The 13,751-nt window shown below is 40.2% G+C and overlaps 1 protein-coding gene and 1 long non-coding RNA gene across 2 annotated transcripts in view; one reads left to right on the forward strand and one right to left on the reverse strand.

Annotated features, from left to right (window-relative positions):
* Positions 1-632: 632 nt before the first annotated feature.
* LOC130679818 (uncharacterized) overlaps positions 633-13,751 on the reverse strand; it is a 60,901-nt gene continuing 47,782 nt past the window's right edge. Inside the window, exons 2-3 of the long non-coding RNA XR_008992771.1 lie at positions 2,099-8,284; positions 633-1,332 (exon numbers count right to left, since the gene is read on the reverse strand). This is a non-coding gene — a long non-coding RNA (uncharacterized LOC130679818). The remainder of the gene's footprint in view (positions 1,333-2,098; positions 8,285-13,751) is intronic.
* Positions 8,208-13,751, forward strand: part of ARHGAP18 (Rho GTPase activating protein 18) — a 167,402-nt gene continuing 161,858 nt past the window's right edge. Inside the window, exon 1 of the mRNA XM_036903824.2 lies at positions 8,208-8,337. Coding sequence (XP_036759719.2) covers positions 8,294-8,337 — 44 coding nt within the window. The 5' untranslated portion in view covers positions 8,208-8,293. The remainder of the gene's footprint in view (positions 8,338-13,751) is intronic.

Raw genomic sequence — 13,751 nt, forward strand, 5'->3', positions numbered from 1 at the left:
GAGTTAAAATTTATATATACATATAGGGAAGGGTAGATTAAAAATTATCTGTCCCAACACAGATGGGTAACAAGGACAACTCAGCTAAGGATCTAGTCAAACAAATTAATAATTCTTAGAAATTCATAATCATGAAACTGATCACACTAACTTGAATTGCCATCATCCCCATAGTCTGGTAACTACATATTAATAAATTAATATACATTTGGTCCTAGACTAGCTATAATCCTCAATACTTCAAATACTTCAAATCAGCTCACTTAGGATTAACATACATAAAGTTCTGGGAAAATAAACTCACAATCTAAAATTATAAAACACATGTAGAAATAAGCTACCATGAAAAAGACCAGAAAAGAAAAAAGGTATGATTGGACACTACTCCCAGAATAGGTGGGTGCTAGAATTATCAAGCACAAACTATAAAATAGGTATGTTTAAAGTACTGAAATAGTATAAACAAGCAAGGACATGAAAAAGGTATAAGTCACTATGAAAAATGCCAGGCAAATTTCAAAATGAAAAACAAGTTTGAAGAAATATAGTCACTAGAATTTAAAAATTACTCAAAGTATTGTGTAAGATTATAGCAGCCTACATATTAATTTAATGAAACCTAACAGACACTATTTTATAGTTAATACTGATCAGCCAATATTATAGAATTTAAATATTCAACATGTTTCTAAAATAAGATGTATTTAAAACTAAGCAAAAATTTTAATGATCTCAGAATAATCTTTACGTTGTAGAGACTGGTAACATTCAGTATCTCTTCTTCCTTCCCTTTTAATAAACAAAACAAAACAAAACAAAACAAAAACATCCAATTAGAGGTTACATTTCCCATGTTACCTTGTAGAAAGTTGTGGACATGTGATTCTGTTCCAGCCAATGGAATGAATAGAAGTAGAACAATAACATCATTTAATTGTAAGATAATTACTTCTCCTCTACTTCTCTCTTTCCCCTTTTAAGTGGGCTGGAACCAGGAAGTGCTGCTCAAGACAATATGGGCATAGAGAGTCTTACCTCAAATTGCAAAAGGTGACTGCTCTGGGAAAATAAAGATGCCCTTCCTCTGCCATTCAATTGAATAAAAATTGCACAGATGATTTACAAAAAGGTGCCCCACTAAATGCACTGATAAAAGAAGCTGTTGGTGCTTCCCCTGATTCCTAAGCCAATGCTATAGCAGCACCAGCTGAATTTTGCCAGGGAGCTGGCTTCTACTGTGTGGGTAAGAAAACATCCTGAAGAATGTTCAAGCAACAAGAAAGAAGGAATCTGAGTCCTCAAAGACTTTATGGAGCAGAGTCTCCCTCATGTCTGTAAAATGAGGAAGAAATTGATTCAGTATCTTTTTCAAACCACTGTATTTGGGGTTCTCACTATTGTAGTAGCAAAACCTTACACCTTAACTATGCTTTGGTTTCTATTCTTCATGAGGCATCGATTTGACATTTTATATTGACTAAGTAAATTTCTCTTTCTATTCAACCTCCAAACTCATTCAGTGCAGATATCTTCAATCTAAGATGAGATACAATCCTTTAACCAAAACATCACAAAAAAAATGATGTGCATACTTAAACACAGTGAAGTTGTATTATATATTTGAATAGTTTTTATTTTATTTTTCTATTTTACTAAAATGTATTTGAAGTGGACATCATTCAGTTTACTGGTATAACTGCATTTATCATTTTCTCTGTAAATTTCTGAGTAGAATTTGCTTCTCAAAAGAAGAGGGAATTTCTTTCCCCCTAGTGATTCATGGAGGATTTTCAGTTAGTCAACCCCAACCAAAATTCCAAGGACTACAAAAATCCCATTTCTAGAAAATACTGACTGCAGATATTCAATGTGTCAACCACCACAGTTGCAACTTTCCGTCTTTGTGCGTGCAATGAAAAAATGACCTCCCTTCATACCAATTAAATTTGGACACATCTAATTCTTGTCAGACCAAGTGAGTCTTTTAGCACAGGATGCAAAATTTATATATGTAGTAACACATTTTGACAAATGCTTTTTAAACACATAACATGTGCCAGGCAAAATGCTACACATAAAATATGAAGACTATCCTTACCTTTCAAACACACACATATCAGCTGCTGGTAGAAGAGACAAATGAGTAAAGAGATAGTTTCAATATAAAGTAGTGATTTTAATAAAAGCACTGTACCAGTCAGTTATGAATCTATGACTTCTCAGCTACAAATCCATCCTTCATTGCCTGCTTGTTATTCTGAAACACTTCTTACCAGTTGGCGCTATGTTAAACTTTGTCAGTAGAGGGCGCAGGAGGGACACTGCTGGAGGTAGGGATGTCTCATCCTGGTTCCCGGGTGCAGTCCAGCACTCTCGTTCCTGCAGTGCCCGGCTGGCATGCAGGACATCAGTGGAGCTCACCTCCAGTGAGTTTCAACAGCACCCCTTTGGAAGTCTTTGCGGTGAGTTGCAAAAATGCCCAACAGGCTTTCTGGCAGTCAGTGCCCAGGACCTCTCAGGCTATTTGCGGGTGAATCCTGCTCAATTGCGTGACATCTCCCCATCTCCAGGCAGGAGCTGGTGCATGAGTCCTGCAGTCACTCCAGCTAGTTTCACTTCAGTAAGTGCAGTGCCACTCCCTTATGGATGGATTCATGGACTCTTACAGGTGACTTCCTGGCAGTTCTCTGGTGAGTCCAGCCAGTATTTGTCTAGCTTCCCAACCAAAGCAGCCCCTGCAGGCAGCCTCGCAGCAAATCTCATCGGTACCTCCACACAATATCCTGCCAACTAGCCTCTGCCCACTGGCACTGCTGCAGCAGGCTTCCAGCTTGCCCCCACTTTTACGCCCACTAGCCTCAGCTTGCTGATGGTGGACCACCTGTGTTCTCAGCAGCCGGTACCCTTCTTCACCATTCAGTGGGCGGCAACCAGCCCCAAAAGGGCTGAGTCCCAGCCCTGGAGAGGCCCTCTTCCATAGATACCTCTCAGCCTTGGGGTATTCATTAGAGTTCTCTTCATTCCTTTTTAGTAGTTTGGTCTGAAAATAGAAAATTTTTATATTAAGCTCTCTCTTTCCAAATAACTGTGGGATTGCTGTCTTCTTACTGAACCCTGACTTGTAAGCACTATCACTATACCTTAAGTGTAAATAGACCCTAAATTAACAGTGATACATAGAACACTATTCATATGCACTATAATGATATGCCAAAATCCTCATTTTACAGATTTATCCTCTAAGCGTCATAATACTATATCTTGAATAACCACAGATTTTTGTAATCTCTTTTCTCCCTCTTAGGGAATCATTATTAACTTCTTTTTATCTAAAAAATGTACCTGAAAGGTCCACTGTCACAAAACCTAAAAATGAATGCTTACAAAGTAGTCCAGAACATATTATAGCAGAAAAATTATTTTCGCAGTCAAGAACCAAAGTGCATTATGAATTTAACCCAGAAGTTCGATAATCACTGAACTTGGGGATTCAGTTTGTGAAAAATAGGGTATTAATTAGCCAATGCCCAACTTCACTGTTCATGAATAGAACTTCTGTGTGGAGACACACAGACCTGCAGGAATTTAGTACCCAGGTGAGTGAGACTATTAATTCTTTTTTAAAAACATTAATCATGGAATAGTATTTTACATCTTCTGGAAGCAAGTTCTCACGGACTTTAGGGGGGCATTATCCCTATTCCTTTTGTAAAGAGTTAATAATACAGAAATTTAAGGTCACATATTCTAGTATTTGGCTCCATAACACAGTAACACTCTACTTGGATCCTACTATATGAACCATATAGTAGGACGCAAGGGTGAATCCAATTCCTGCCCTTCAGGGGTTCATAATTCAATAAGGAAGAGATGTGTGTATATGGCGGGTAGAATTTAGGATAAGACCAAATAAGTGATAAGTAAGGAGCACGGCATCCCTGAGAAAGCACCTCCCAACCCTCCAGCTGCAGGGAATGTAACTGACTCCAGTGCCCAGCTGCTGAACTCGGTCACCGTGGGCTTTACGCTGAAGCCACACTTCTTATGGGCTGCTCCCAGCTAGCCCACTGAGACTGGCAGCAGTACTAAGCCAGACCGTTTTTGGGAGAAGCTGGACTCCTCGGATGGAAGACTTTGGCTTGAGGAGCCACCGATGGCCTCTCTCAGCTTTCTTTAGAACTGCATTGCATCCAGCTTCCTTCCTTTCCCTCTGCCTCACTCGGGTCGGCTTCATCATAGTCTGATGGCTCCCCAGCCTCCCCCAGCTCCCTCCACATTTTGTTCAAGGTGTTGCAAGTTTAATCCCATCTTAGTTTTTCTCCTGGAGGACTCAGATTTACCCACAGACATACAAGCAACACATATGAAAATATAGAAGATAGAAATATTAATTCTGAAAGTCCATTTCAGAGAAAGTATCCTTTAGTCTGGACCTTGAAGCAAGAGTTGGGTTTTGGCAGAGAAAAATGTGGGGCAAAAGCAGTCTGGGCTATGGGAAAGTAACTTGTATTTTTAGAACAAGTAGCCCAGCATGGCCAGGATGTAAACGCATAGCACAATATAACGGGAGACGAAGGTACAAATACAAAGGGGCCAGGAAAAGCTCTCAAAAGCTATGCTAAGAAATTTAGTTCATTCTTAATCATGTTAGCATTTTGAATAGGAAAGTAGAAAAAGCTTATTTCAGACAAGAGACTTTTCACTGGCAAGGAAAAACCAATTTAAAGTAATCTTAAACAGATTATATTGGCTCATTTTCCAAGAGGTGAGGTAAGGTAGGCATTTGGGTAGGTAGATCAATTCAGTGATATTCACCAAGGGTGCAGATTTCCCATCTCAGCTCTTCACTTTGTAAAACGCTGGCTTCTTTACAAGGCTAGTCTTTTCAAGGTGGAAAGATGGTCCCTGGTAGCATTCGGGGCTACATGCTTACTTGTTTAAAAAGAAAGCATAAGTGTATTTCCGTAAGTCTCCTTACAAGAAAAGAAGAATTTCCCTAAAGCCTGTTGCAAACTGGCTTGGTGTCTTCATGAGTTAAAATTGGGTCACACACCCATTCCTTAACTAATGAATACCAATAGTGTGGCATTACCATTAGACCAGTCAGACCAGTCAACTTCTCCTTAGGCAAATGGACTCCTTGGGGGTTGAATGGATAAATGATCACAACTGGGGATCTTTGGGAGGAAGTTGGGACAAACTCTGCCAACCATGTTCACTGTAATGGCAAAAGAATTTTAGTAAGAGACTTTAGGGGCAGTATGAAACAAGGATTGGAAAGTAAACTGTTAAAACAGTGAGACAAGTTGGATAGCTAATGTAGCGATCACAAGAAGCCATAGTCAAAGTAGTGACAATTTGATGAATGGACAAGATGTAAACCTTAATTTAAAAAAAAGAAGAAGGAATAGAATCAGAAAGGTGTACTGTCAGGGAGTTGAAAACAGGGAAGAGTTTCATAGAGGGGGAGTGAGACAGTGAAGCAGATAAAGCCTAGGCTTTGGCATCAAGTTGACTTGTAATTGACCCCCACCTTCAGCTTCAACTAGCCATATTTCATTGGGCAAGGTACTCCTGGGGAGCAAGGCCGTAATATAGACTGGTTAAGACCTGATGATCTTTGGCACTTAACAGCATGGAATTCACACATGGTCCCGCCTATTTGCTATATTATCTTGGACTCTCAAAGCCTTGGTTTCATCAGCAGAGATGATAATACTCTCTGTCCTTATTCCATTACCCATTATTGTTTGTGTGCCTGCTTTCTTTTGACATGAGCAAACATATTATGATATATTGCAAATTCAAAATGTAAAATTGTGATAAATACTATTAAAAGTTGATTCGTATGACAAATAATGTGATGTTTGTAAAGAATGTAGCTGTGCCTTGCAGAGAATAAGGTGCCAGGGAAATATTAGCTATGATTTTGTCATCAAAACTGAGAATTTCTTGGCTTTGATGATTAGAACACCCTGAGTAACCTTTGAGAACCAGATTCATTGCAATATAACGAACAGCCAAAAAATTCTAAGAGATTAATGAGGGAGATGTAAGGTGTAAGGAATCTCTGTTGTGAAATAAATGAGTAGCTCCAAAGGTCCCTTGGCAAGGGCAGATTTGCCTCCGCTTCTGCTTCTATTTCTATTTGGGATAGAGAAGCAGGGCTTAAACACCACCAAACAGCTCCACCCTAGTTATCTGCACTTATTGGGTCTGCACAAATAGGTCTGCATCTTCCTTTCAAGTTATGAAATATTTGATTTGGTTATATTGAAAAAATTACTTGTCCTTCTGGAATCACTTCCTCTAATAATGTTCCTAAATTAACTCCAACAATTTTCTAATTGGTCACCACAATTAGAAGGACTCCCTACTGTTTCTTAATCTAATCTGAAAACACATGAAAACCAGTAATTGTGCAGATGTATACAATTATATAGATGCAAACAGCTGGTATTGTCTCTATCTTAAGGAGTTCAGAGCTGATGGTAGGTGGGCATAATTTAGCTAAAGAGGATCCAGAAAGTGGGGTGATAAAAGCATGCACTGGAGAAGCACAGAGTAGGGGAGCCGGGAAGGGCTCTGGATTCCAGAGGCACACTGCTAGCCCCTGAGTCTTAAAGGGAGCACAGAAGGTTGTCAGAGAATGGAAGGAAGGGGGGCAGGGGAGAGAAGGAAAGAAAGCAATTTCCTGGCCTAGAGGACTGGATCAGTGGGCTCAGGCACCACCTGGTAAGGATTCAAGAAACACCTGGCTCCCAACTCGCCCATGTTTTCTGTATAGACGCTCACAGGCCCAGCTTTCAGGCTATGGCTCTATTTCAGTCGTGAAAGTCCCTTGGATTCACCCCTCACAGACTTAGCAAAAATGACTAGCTAGAAGGTTTTCAAAATGAAATAATTTTGTTATCTGCAAACCATGAAGAGTCAATGTCCTTGGTTTTGATAGTATCAGAGAGAATATGCTCTGCATGGGGCTCAATTTGCCAAAGAGTAACGTAGAAGAGACACCCACATACACAAAACAACACAAAAATGAAAATCATATTTAAAAGCCAATTTGCTTATGCACTGGATACTTATGTGACAAAAAATTAGTGTATCCCTATTTTCAAATACTTGGCCAGCCCAAAATGAAAGCTGAGAAGATCAAAAATCAGAATTTAGGTCCCTATCAAATTCAAGAACTTCAGCCTTTCTGTAAGTGCTATTTACAGATTATCTGCTAAGTCCATAGTTGATTCTCACACAAGCATTTACAGAGCACTTGCCATTTATCAACCCGAGAAAGGATTTGGATTTAGAGTCGTGAGTTAAGGACCATTCTTTGCTTTCACTGAGTCTGACATCTGAAAGATTTAAATTTCAAAATGTGTAAGTTAACATTTAAATTTCAAAACTTGCACAATTACTTTGTAAAATACTTGTTTTTACTTAAAGTCATTGTCTATAGGGAGATTTTGCTTGTAAGAGATCAACTAATTCGTGGCTCACTGCCTGGGCTTTCAAACACAGGCAGTTTCATACCTAATTCTTGAGGGACAATGCTCTGCTAGGCTTAAAACCCTTTCCCTGCCTACCCTACGTACTTGACCCCAGAAGCAATTTACTTGTGCAGGGAGGGAGTTAAAGACTAAATACTACTAATGGCTTACAAACTTCTCTATCTGCCTATCAATCAAAATATTTGCTAAGTGCACGGGAAGGTGTCCTTTCTTCATGCTTTGTTTTTCTGTGGGGGGAGAAGGGGTGCGGAGGAGGTCATCTCCATGTCCAAGACTTTGCCTCCCCTAAGTCTAACCCTGTACCCACTTGTCCATCCTCCGTTTCTCAAATCAGGAAAGGAAGTCGGGGCGAAAGGCCCTTGTCGGAGCGGCCGGGAGGCCGAGCATGCTCAGTAGCTGGGCCGCCCTGGCACTAGGCTCGGGCAACGTCGGGGCTCGCGCTGCAGCTGACCCTCGTTCCTGGAAAGCGGACCTCCGCCGGGTGACGTGCGGCTTTGGGCTTCTCAGCTGCAGCCGCGCAGCGCGGGCTCCCGAGAGTCCGCCAGCCACGCCGCTCTGCCTGCGGGTGCCCGCGCCTCAGTCCCGTGCTTCTAGCAGCTGCCGGATGATTGAGCAGAAAGGATAAGCTTGTTTTAAACGTGACGGGCGAGCGAGCGCCACCTCTGAGTCAGAGGAGGTGTGTCACGCAAGAAGGGGCCCTGGGAAGATTTTTGCAGCAGCTCAAATCAGCGCTCGCTTCTTGGCTTCTGGTCACCCTGGCATTCTCAGCTTTTGACCTGCACAAGATGGTTACAGTAGTAATGAAGCTGGTGCACCACTTTCACCTCAGGTAAGGAGAGCACCCTGCATGCTTCTCTTTTTACGAGCTCTCACTGTCTCTGAAACCCAAGGCTGGGAAAGGTCTTTTAACTGCTAGCCTTGTTCTCACATTACAAGTTTGTTTTTAACAACACGGAAAGGCCTTCCTGTGTGATTTTAAAAAGTTCTTTCAGGTTGAGGTTGAAAATAAGCATTCGTGTTCATTTTCGCCACTGTTATTCTTGACACTGTCCCAGACTTCCTTGGTAAAATTTAGATCTCTGTGTGCATGATGAGATTAAAAGGACTTTTTGAGAAAAAGATTCCTGGCATATTTTGGGGCATGGCACTTTCATGCTGTATTGGTGAATGGGTTCCATAATTGTAGCCTTTCCCAGATGATTGACTTCAGTTCCACCCAAGAGAGGATAATATTAAAATTCAACATCAGCATTGAACTTGAGCTGACTAGAGAGGAAACCTTCATACTGAGCTTAAGTGTTCAGGGTTTACTCATGAGAAATAAATAGGGGCCCACAAATTTAAAGAAGAACAACAAATTAGCATCCTTTATATTCTTTTGGGTGGTGAACAGAATAGTTTCTCCACAGAGGCATCAGTTTAAAAATAGATGTATTAAATATGTAGCTTTGTGGTTGCATATTAACATTTTTGATGGAAACCGTGTAGTCAACACCTTGAATGGTTCTTCACATACAAGAAAAAAAGTGACAGAGGTTTTCATAACATAAACCCAGAGCATTCAGATAAAAGTATTTCACTCTGTGCTACCAAAAAAAAAAAAACTACCCAAAATGTCATGTATAATAGCTACAGTTTCAATTACTATTAATTTGGCTGGAGGTTTTGAGAGGATCACTTTTCCCAGTAAGTCCCAAGTTCATAAGCAATAGTAGGTCTACAAATAGTGCCTACCATTTAGCAATTATAATCAAATGGGCACAGAAATGTTATCTTTCTAATGTGGCATCAGAATTCTTTATTTCTGCTTAATCTAAAGATAAATTTATTAATTCATTTAAAATACTTATTTAAGACAGCAAAGGACTTTTTTCTTATCAAAACTAAAACAAAATTGCAGATTTTGTAGTGATAAAGAAGAATGAAAGAAAAGAAAATACTTTGATGTTAAGTGGTATATACTTGACTGCAAAAAAAGTTGGAATTTCTGGATAGATTATTGCTTTTGAAGCCTTCTTTTTAACATAGTGTTTGTGATGGCATTCCCATGTGGACCCATTTAGGAACAAGTGACCAGCCCCTCGTAAGAAAGGGTAAGGGATCAAACTCATGTGGAGCTAAAAATTCCTATTTCTAGTTTATTTTGCAGGGGCCAGAACCCAACTGCATTCAGTTCAACAAGTTTTGTTCTACATAAGGGGCAAGTCTCATTACTAGCCCGGGAACTGTGGGAAATCTCTTCCTTCCTTTTTTGGTGTAAATATCCTGGCTTTATACATTCAGAGCACCCCAAGTTCTGAGCTCTCAGCTGACCTGTAGCAAGACAAAAGCTGCCCTAGGAAACTGGTGTTAAGAGTCTGGCCTCTGACCTTTTCCTGTTGCACTAATTGAGCTCAAAGATGCCCAACCCAGGTGTCCCTCTTGGAGTTAACATAAGCACCCTTTTCAGAAGCTCCCAATGTCCGCAGGACTTCCCTGAGGAAAAACTCTTCTGAGGCCTGTGTCTCCTTGTTCTAGATCCCTTTCTGTGGAATAGTTTCCAGGAGGTGCCCCCACCCTGCAAACCCCCTAACAGTAGCACTCACTCCTGTTCTAGTTGGACATAAATTTTCTAATGCTAAGAACTGCAGTCAGTAATCACCTAGGGTAGTGCCTTAACGAGCAGTCAGAAGAAAACAGGAAAACAATTATTCCCACATTTGGATATTGAGGAATAGGGAGTCAATTCTGTTCAGCTTTTCTCTCCCCACATCCAATTATGACAAAGGATGAGAAGTAAAACTCTGTTCCAGGGCAGGTCATTTCTCTGTTTAAGAGGTGAGAGTGGTGGTGGCGCCATCCCATCCTCTCTGTCATTAACTTGAGCAGTCCCACCACCTGCCATTGGTGTCTCTTCTATATCAGAAAAATAATTGTGGTTTGCAAGTTACTTGAGTTAGTCTGAAGCCAATGCTTGAAATACAATGAATTTCATTTTTCTTTTTAATAATCAAATAGTGCTAGAACTTCAGTCCTAATATGTATATTTTCTCCTGCCTTTTTTCTTTCTAAAGGAAGAATTTATTTTGGATGTAGACTCCACTAGTATTTAGGATTAGAAGCTGTGGATTGGTTTTATTCTTAAAGCCTAGATCAGGATATATTGCAAGTATTTTCAATAGACACCCCACATGAGCAGAAATATTCTTATTCTAATAATAAAATATAGAACTTTCTCAGCTATCCTCCCTCAGATTTTTCATAGCACTCTAAAAAGAACTAATCAATTATGTATCTCATGAAAGGGGTTAGTCCTAGTCACTGACTGCTTTTGATTTGATAAATGAGTTTTTCATTACTTAGAATGACTCCTAGCTTTGATTTTAGCAATTTAAGGGAAGGATAGTTGTACCTGGACAGAACTATAAATACTCAATAATAACTGGAGATTAGGCAAGAAGCCAGAAATATCAAACTAGTTTGAGAGGTGATATATTCATGTCCAAAATTCCAGGGATTCTGTCTTCAAGGACATAATTAAGTTAGCTTTTAGCCCAGCGAGCAACTATCAGATTGTCACTGCTAGGAATTCAGTTTGGGAATACAGCATACCTAAAGTTTGAGGATAAGCCTGGTATTGTCTCGCTGTGACTTTGTTTTCTGAGGACTAGCTCAGTAATGGGTCATGACTGACATCTTTTCAGAGATGCAGATCCAGTTGGAATCTGAGTATCTGCATGTCTTGGAACAAATCAGTATCTGTTTTCCATTCCCTATTGCATCTTTGTTTCTTGTATTATTGTGCTTGAATGTCTTGGTTGTATCCTTAAAAAAAAAACAAAGTTGTAAGCTATTGCAGAGTTAACCTGATGAATCTGTGAGAGAACTTCAGTTCCAGGGAGTCCCCCAGTAAAAGCATGCCAAAGAACAACCCGGACTAAATCTGCATTTTCTGCTTCTACTTGAGTGTATCACACAAACTAGCAATGGGATGACATGGCACGCTGAGAAGGAAAATACACCACTTACTTCCTGGAGCGCATCATAAACCTGGAAGGCAATGCTCAGATAAAATCTTAATAGCTTATCACTTTTTTTCTTCCCCCCTCTTCCCCTTTGTCACCAAATGTCTGAGTACCTATGTGATCTCTGTTGTGATACTTAGGATAGATATTTGAGCAAGGTGGATGAAGTGCCTCTCTCAAGGGGCTTCTGTAACAGTAGCTATAGGATGGTAGGAGAAGGGTGGTGGTTCGCATGGGGAAAGGAGACCATAAATAAAAGAATATTGAGGATGTTGTAAGTGCTGTGAGGAGCAGACAGAAGGAGTATAGAGTGTGACTTTTCATAGGGCACTTGGAGAAGCCCTCTCTGAAGAGATGACATTTGATCTGGAATGAGAATGGAGTCGAAGTCTGGGGACATGTTCCTGGTTGCTGGGTTTGTTCTAGAAACAGACGTAAAGCGGTGTGGCCAAAACAAGAAGGGCCCTGTGGGTGGGGCGCGTTAGGGACCTGTGTGGTGGAGGAGGCAGGCTTAGGGACTGGACTGTGGGAGGGGAAGTTTGGAGATAAGGTCAGAGGGGTTTTTCTAAGTGCAATGGACCCACTGGCAGATTACATTTTTAAAAGAGCTCAGTGTCTGCTAAATGGAGAATGTGCTGTAGAGCCAAGAGGGAAAGCAGGGAGGTCAGGGAAGATGCTGTTGCCTAGACAGACAAGATACTGGTGACACGAAGTAAGGACAAAGCAGTGGAAGTGGAAGCCGGCCCGCGTAGACTCTTTCTTTGGTAAATTATATTTTATTTTTGATTACAGAAGTAATGTATTTTGTTGTAGAAAACCTCAAATACACAGACATACCCCCAGTGGTATTAAATCATAATCTCACCACCCAAACTTAATCACTACAATATTTTTGGTATCTATCCTATAAAAAACTTAGAAAATACAGGGCCCTGTCCCCAAAAGAAATATTCCATAATCTTACCACTCAATTTTACATATAATATTTTTGGTGTCCAGGGAACCCATTTTGAAGATAATGTACTATTTTATTCTGGATATTCTGATAAAACATCTCTTTTGGCTTAAATAAACTAGAAAACATCTGCTCTGAGTCTGGATGAACAAGTAAGTCTACGTGCCCAAGAGTCACTTCCTTCATTTATTCATCAAATGTTTCCCTGTACACTAGGGCTTTATGATCTGTGCTGTATGCTCTCTTAAACCGTCCCCTCCCTTATTCCAAATTGGTACCCCTAATTTGGCCTTGGGCTTAAGAAGGATGAATTTGACTCTCTGACCTTATATGTAAATTGTATTGTTTATTTTCCTCCTTTTGCAAAAATTTGGGTACTAGAACTCTCATGCCAATTATGATATCTTTTCACAAGATATGGCCTGATGAGAGGTTGAACTTGGTAGGCCTGCCCTGCCCTGGAGTGGACCAAGGGAAATCTTGGGACTAGGAGGACTAAACATTTATTTTGTCTAGGTTTTTGCTCATAGGCCTTCACTTATGCAATTCATTCACTTACTCCTGAAACCATGAGCTAAGGTCTGGTGCATGAATTAATGGGCCAGATAGCAAGACTTAACTGGAATAGAAATGATTAGAATACCAGCCTAGTGTCAGGTGTCTCACTGGCATTATTTTTACATTCTAAAATCACTCAACCACTAGTCCTATCAGGAATATTTTGTTTTTTAAATTGACTTTTTTTTAAGGGCACTTGGGCATTCACAACAAAATTTGAGAGGATGGCATGGATATTTCCTATGGTCTCCCTGCCCCCACACATGCATAGAACCCCCCCATTATCAACACCCCCCACAGAGTGGTATATTTGTTACAATTGATGAACCTATATTGACACATTATCACTGAGAGCCCATAGTTTCCATCAGGGTTTGCTCTTGGTGTTGTACATTCTCTGGGTTTGAACGAATGTATAATGCTCAGATCTTCCATTATAGTATCATACAGAGTAGTTTCACTGACCAGAAGTCCTCTGCTGATTCATCCTTCCCTCTCTCCTAACCCCTGGCAATAACTGATCTTTTCACTGTCTCCATAGTTTCACTTTTTCTAGAATCACACAGTACCTAGTCTTTTTCAGAGCGGCTTCATTTGCTTAGTAATATGCATTTGTTTTCCCATTGTCTTTTCATGACTGAATAGTTCATTCTCTTTAGCTCTGAATAATATTCCATTGTCTGGCTGTATCACAGTGTATTGTTTCTTTCTAATTATTTTTCATTT

This window comes from Manis pentadactyla, chromosome 12, assembly GCF_030020395.1.
Source record: "Manis pentadactyla isolate mManPen7 chromosome 12, mManPen7.hap1, whole genome shotgun sequence".
In the NCBI taxonomy this organism is placed as follows: Eukaryota; Metazoa; Chordata; class Mammalia; order Pholidota; family Manidae; genus Manis; species Manis pentadactyla.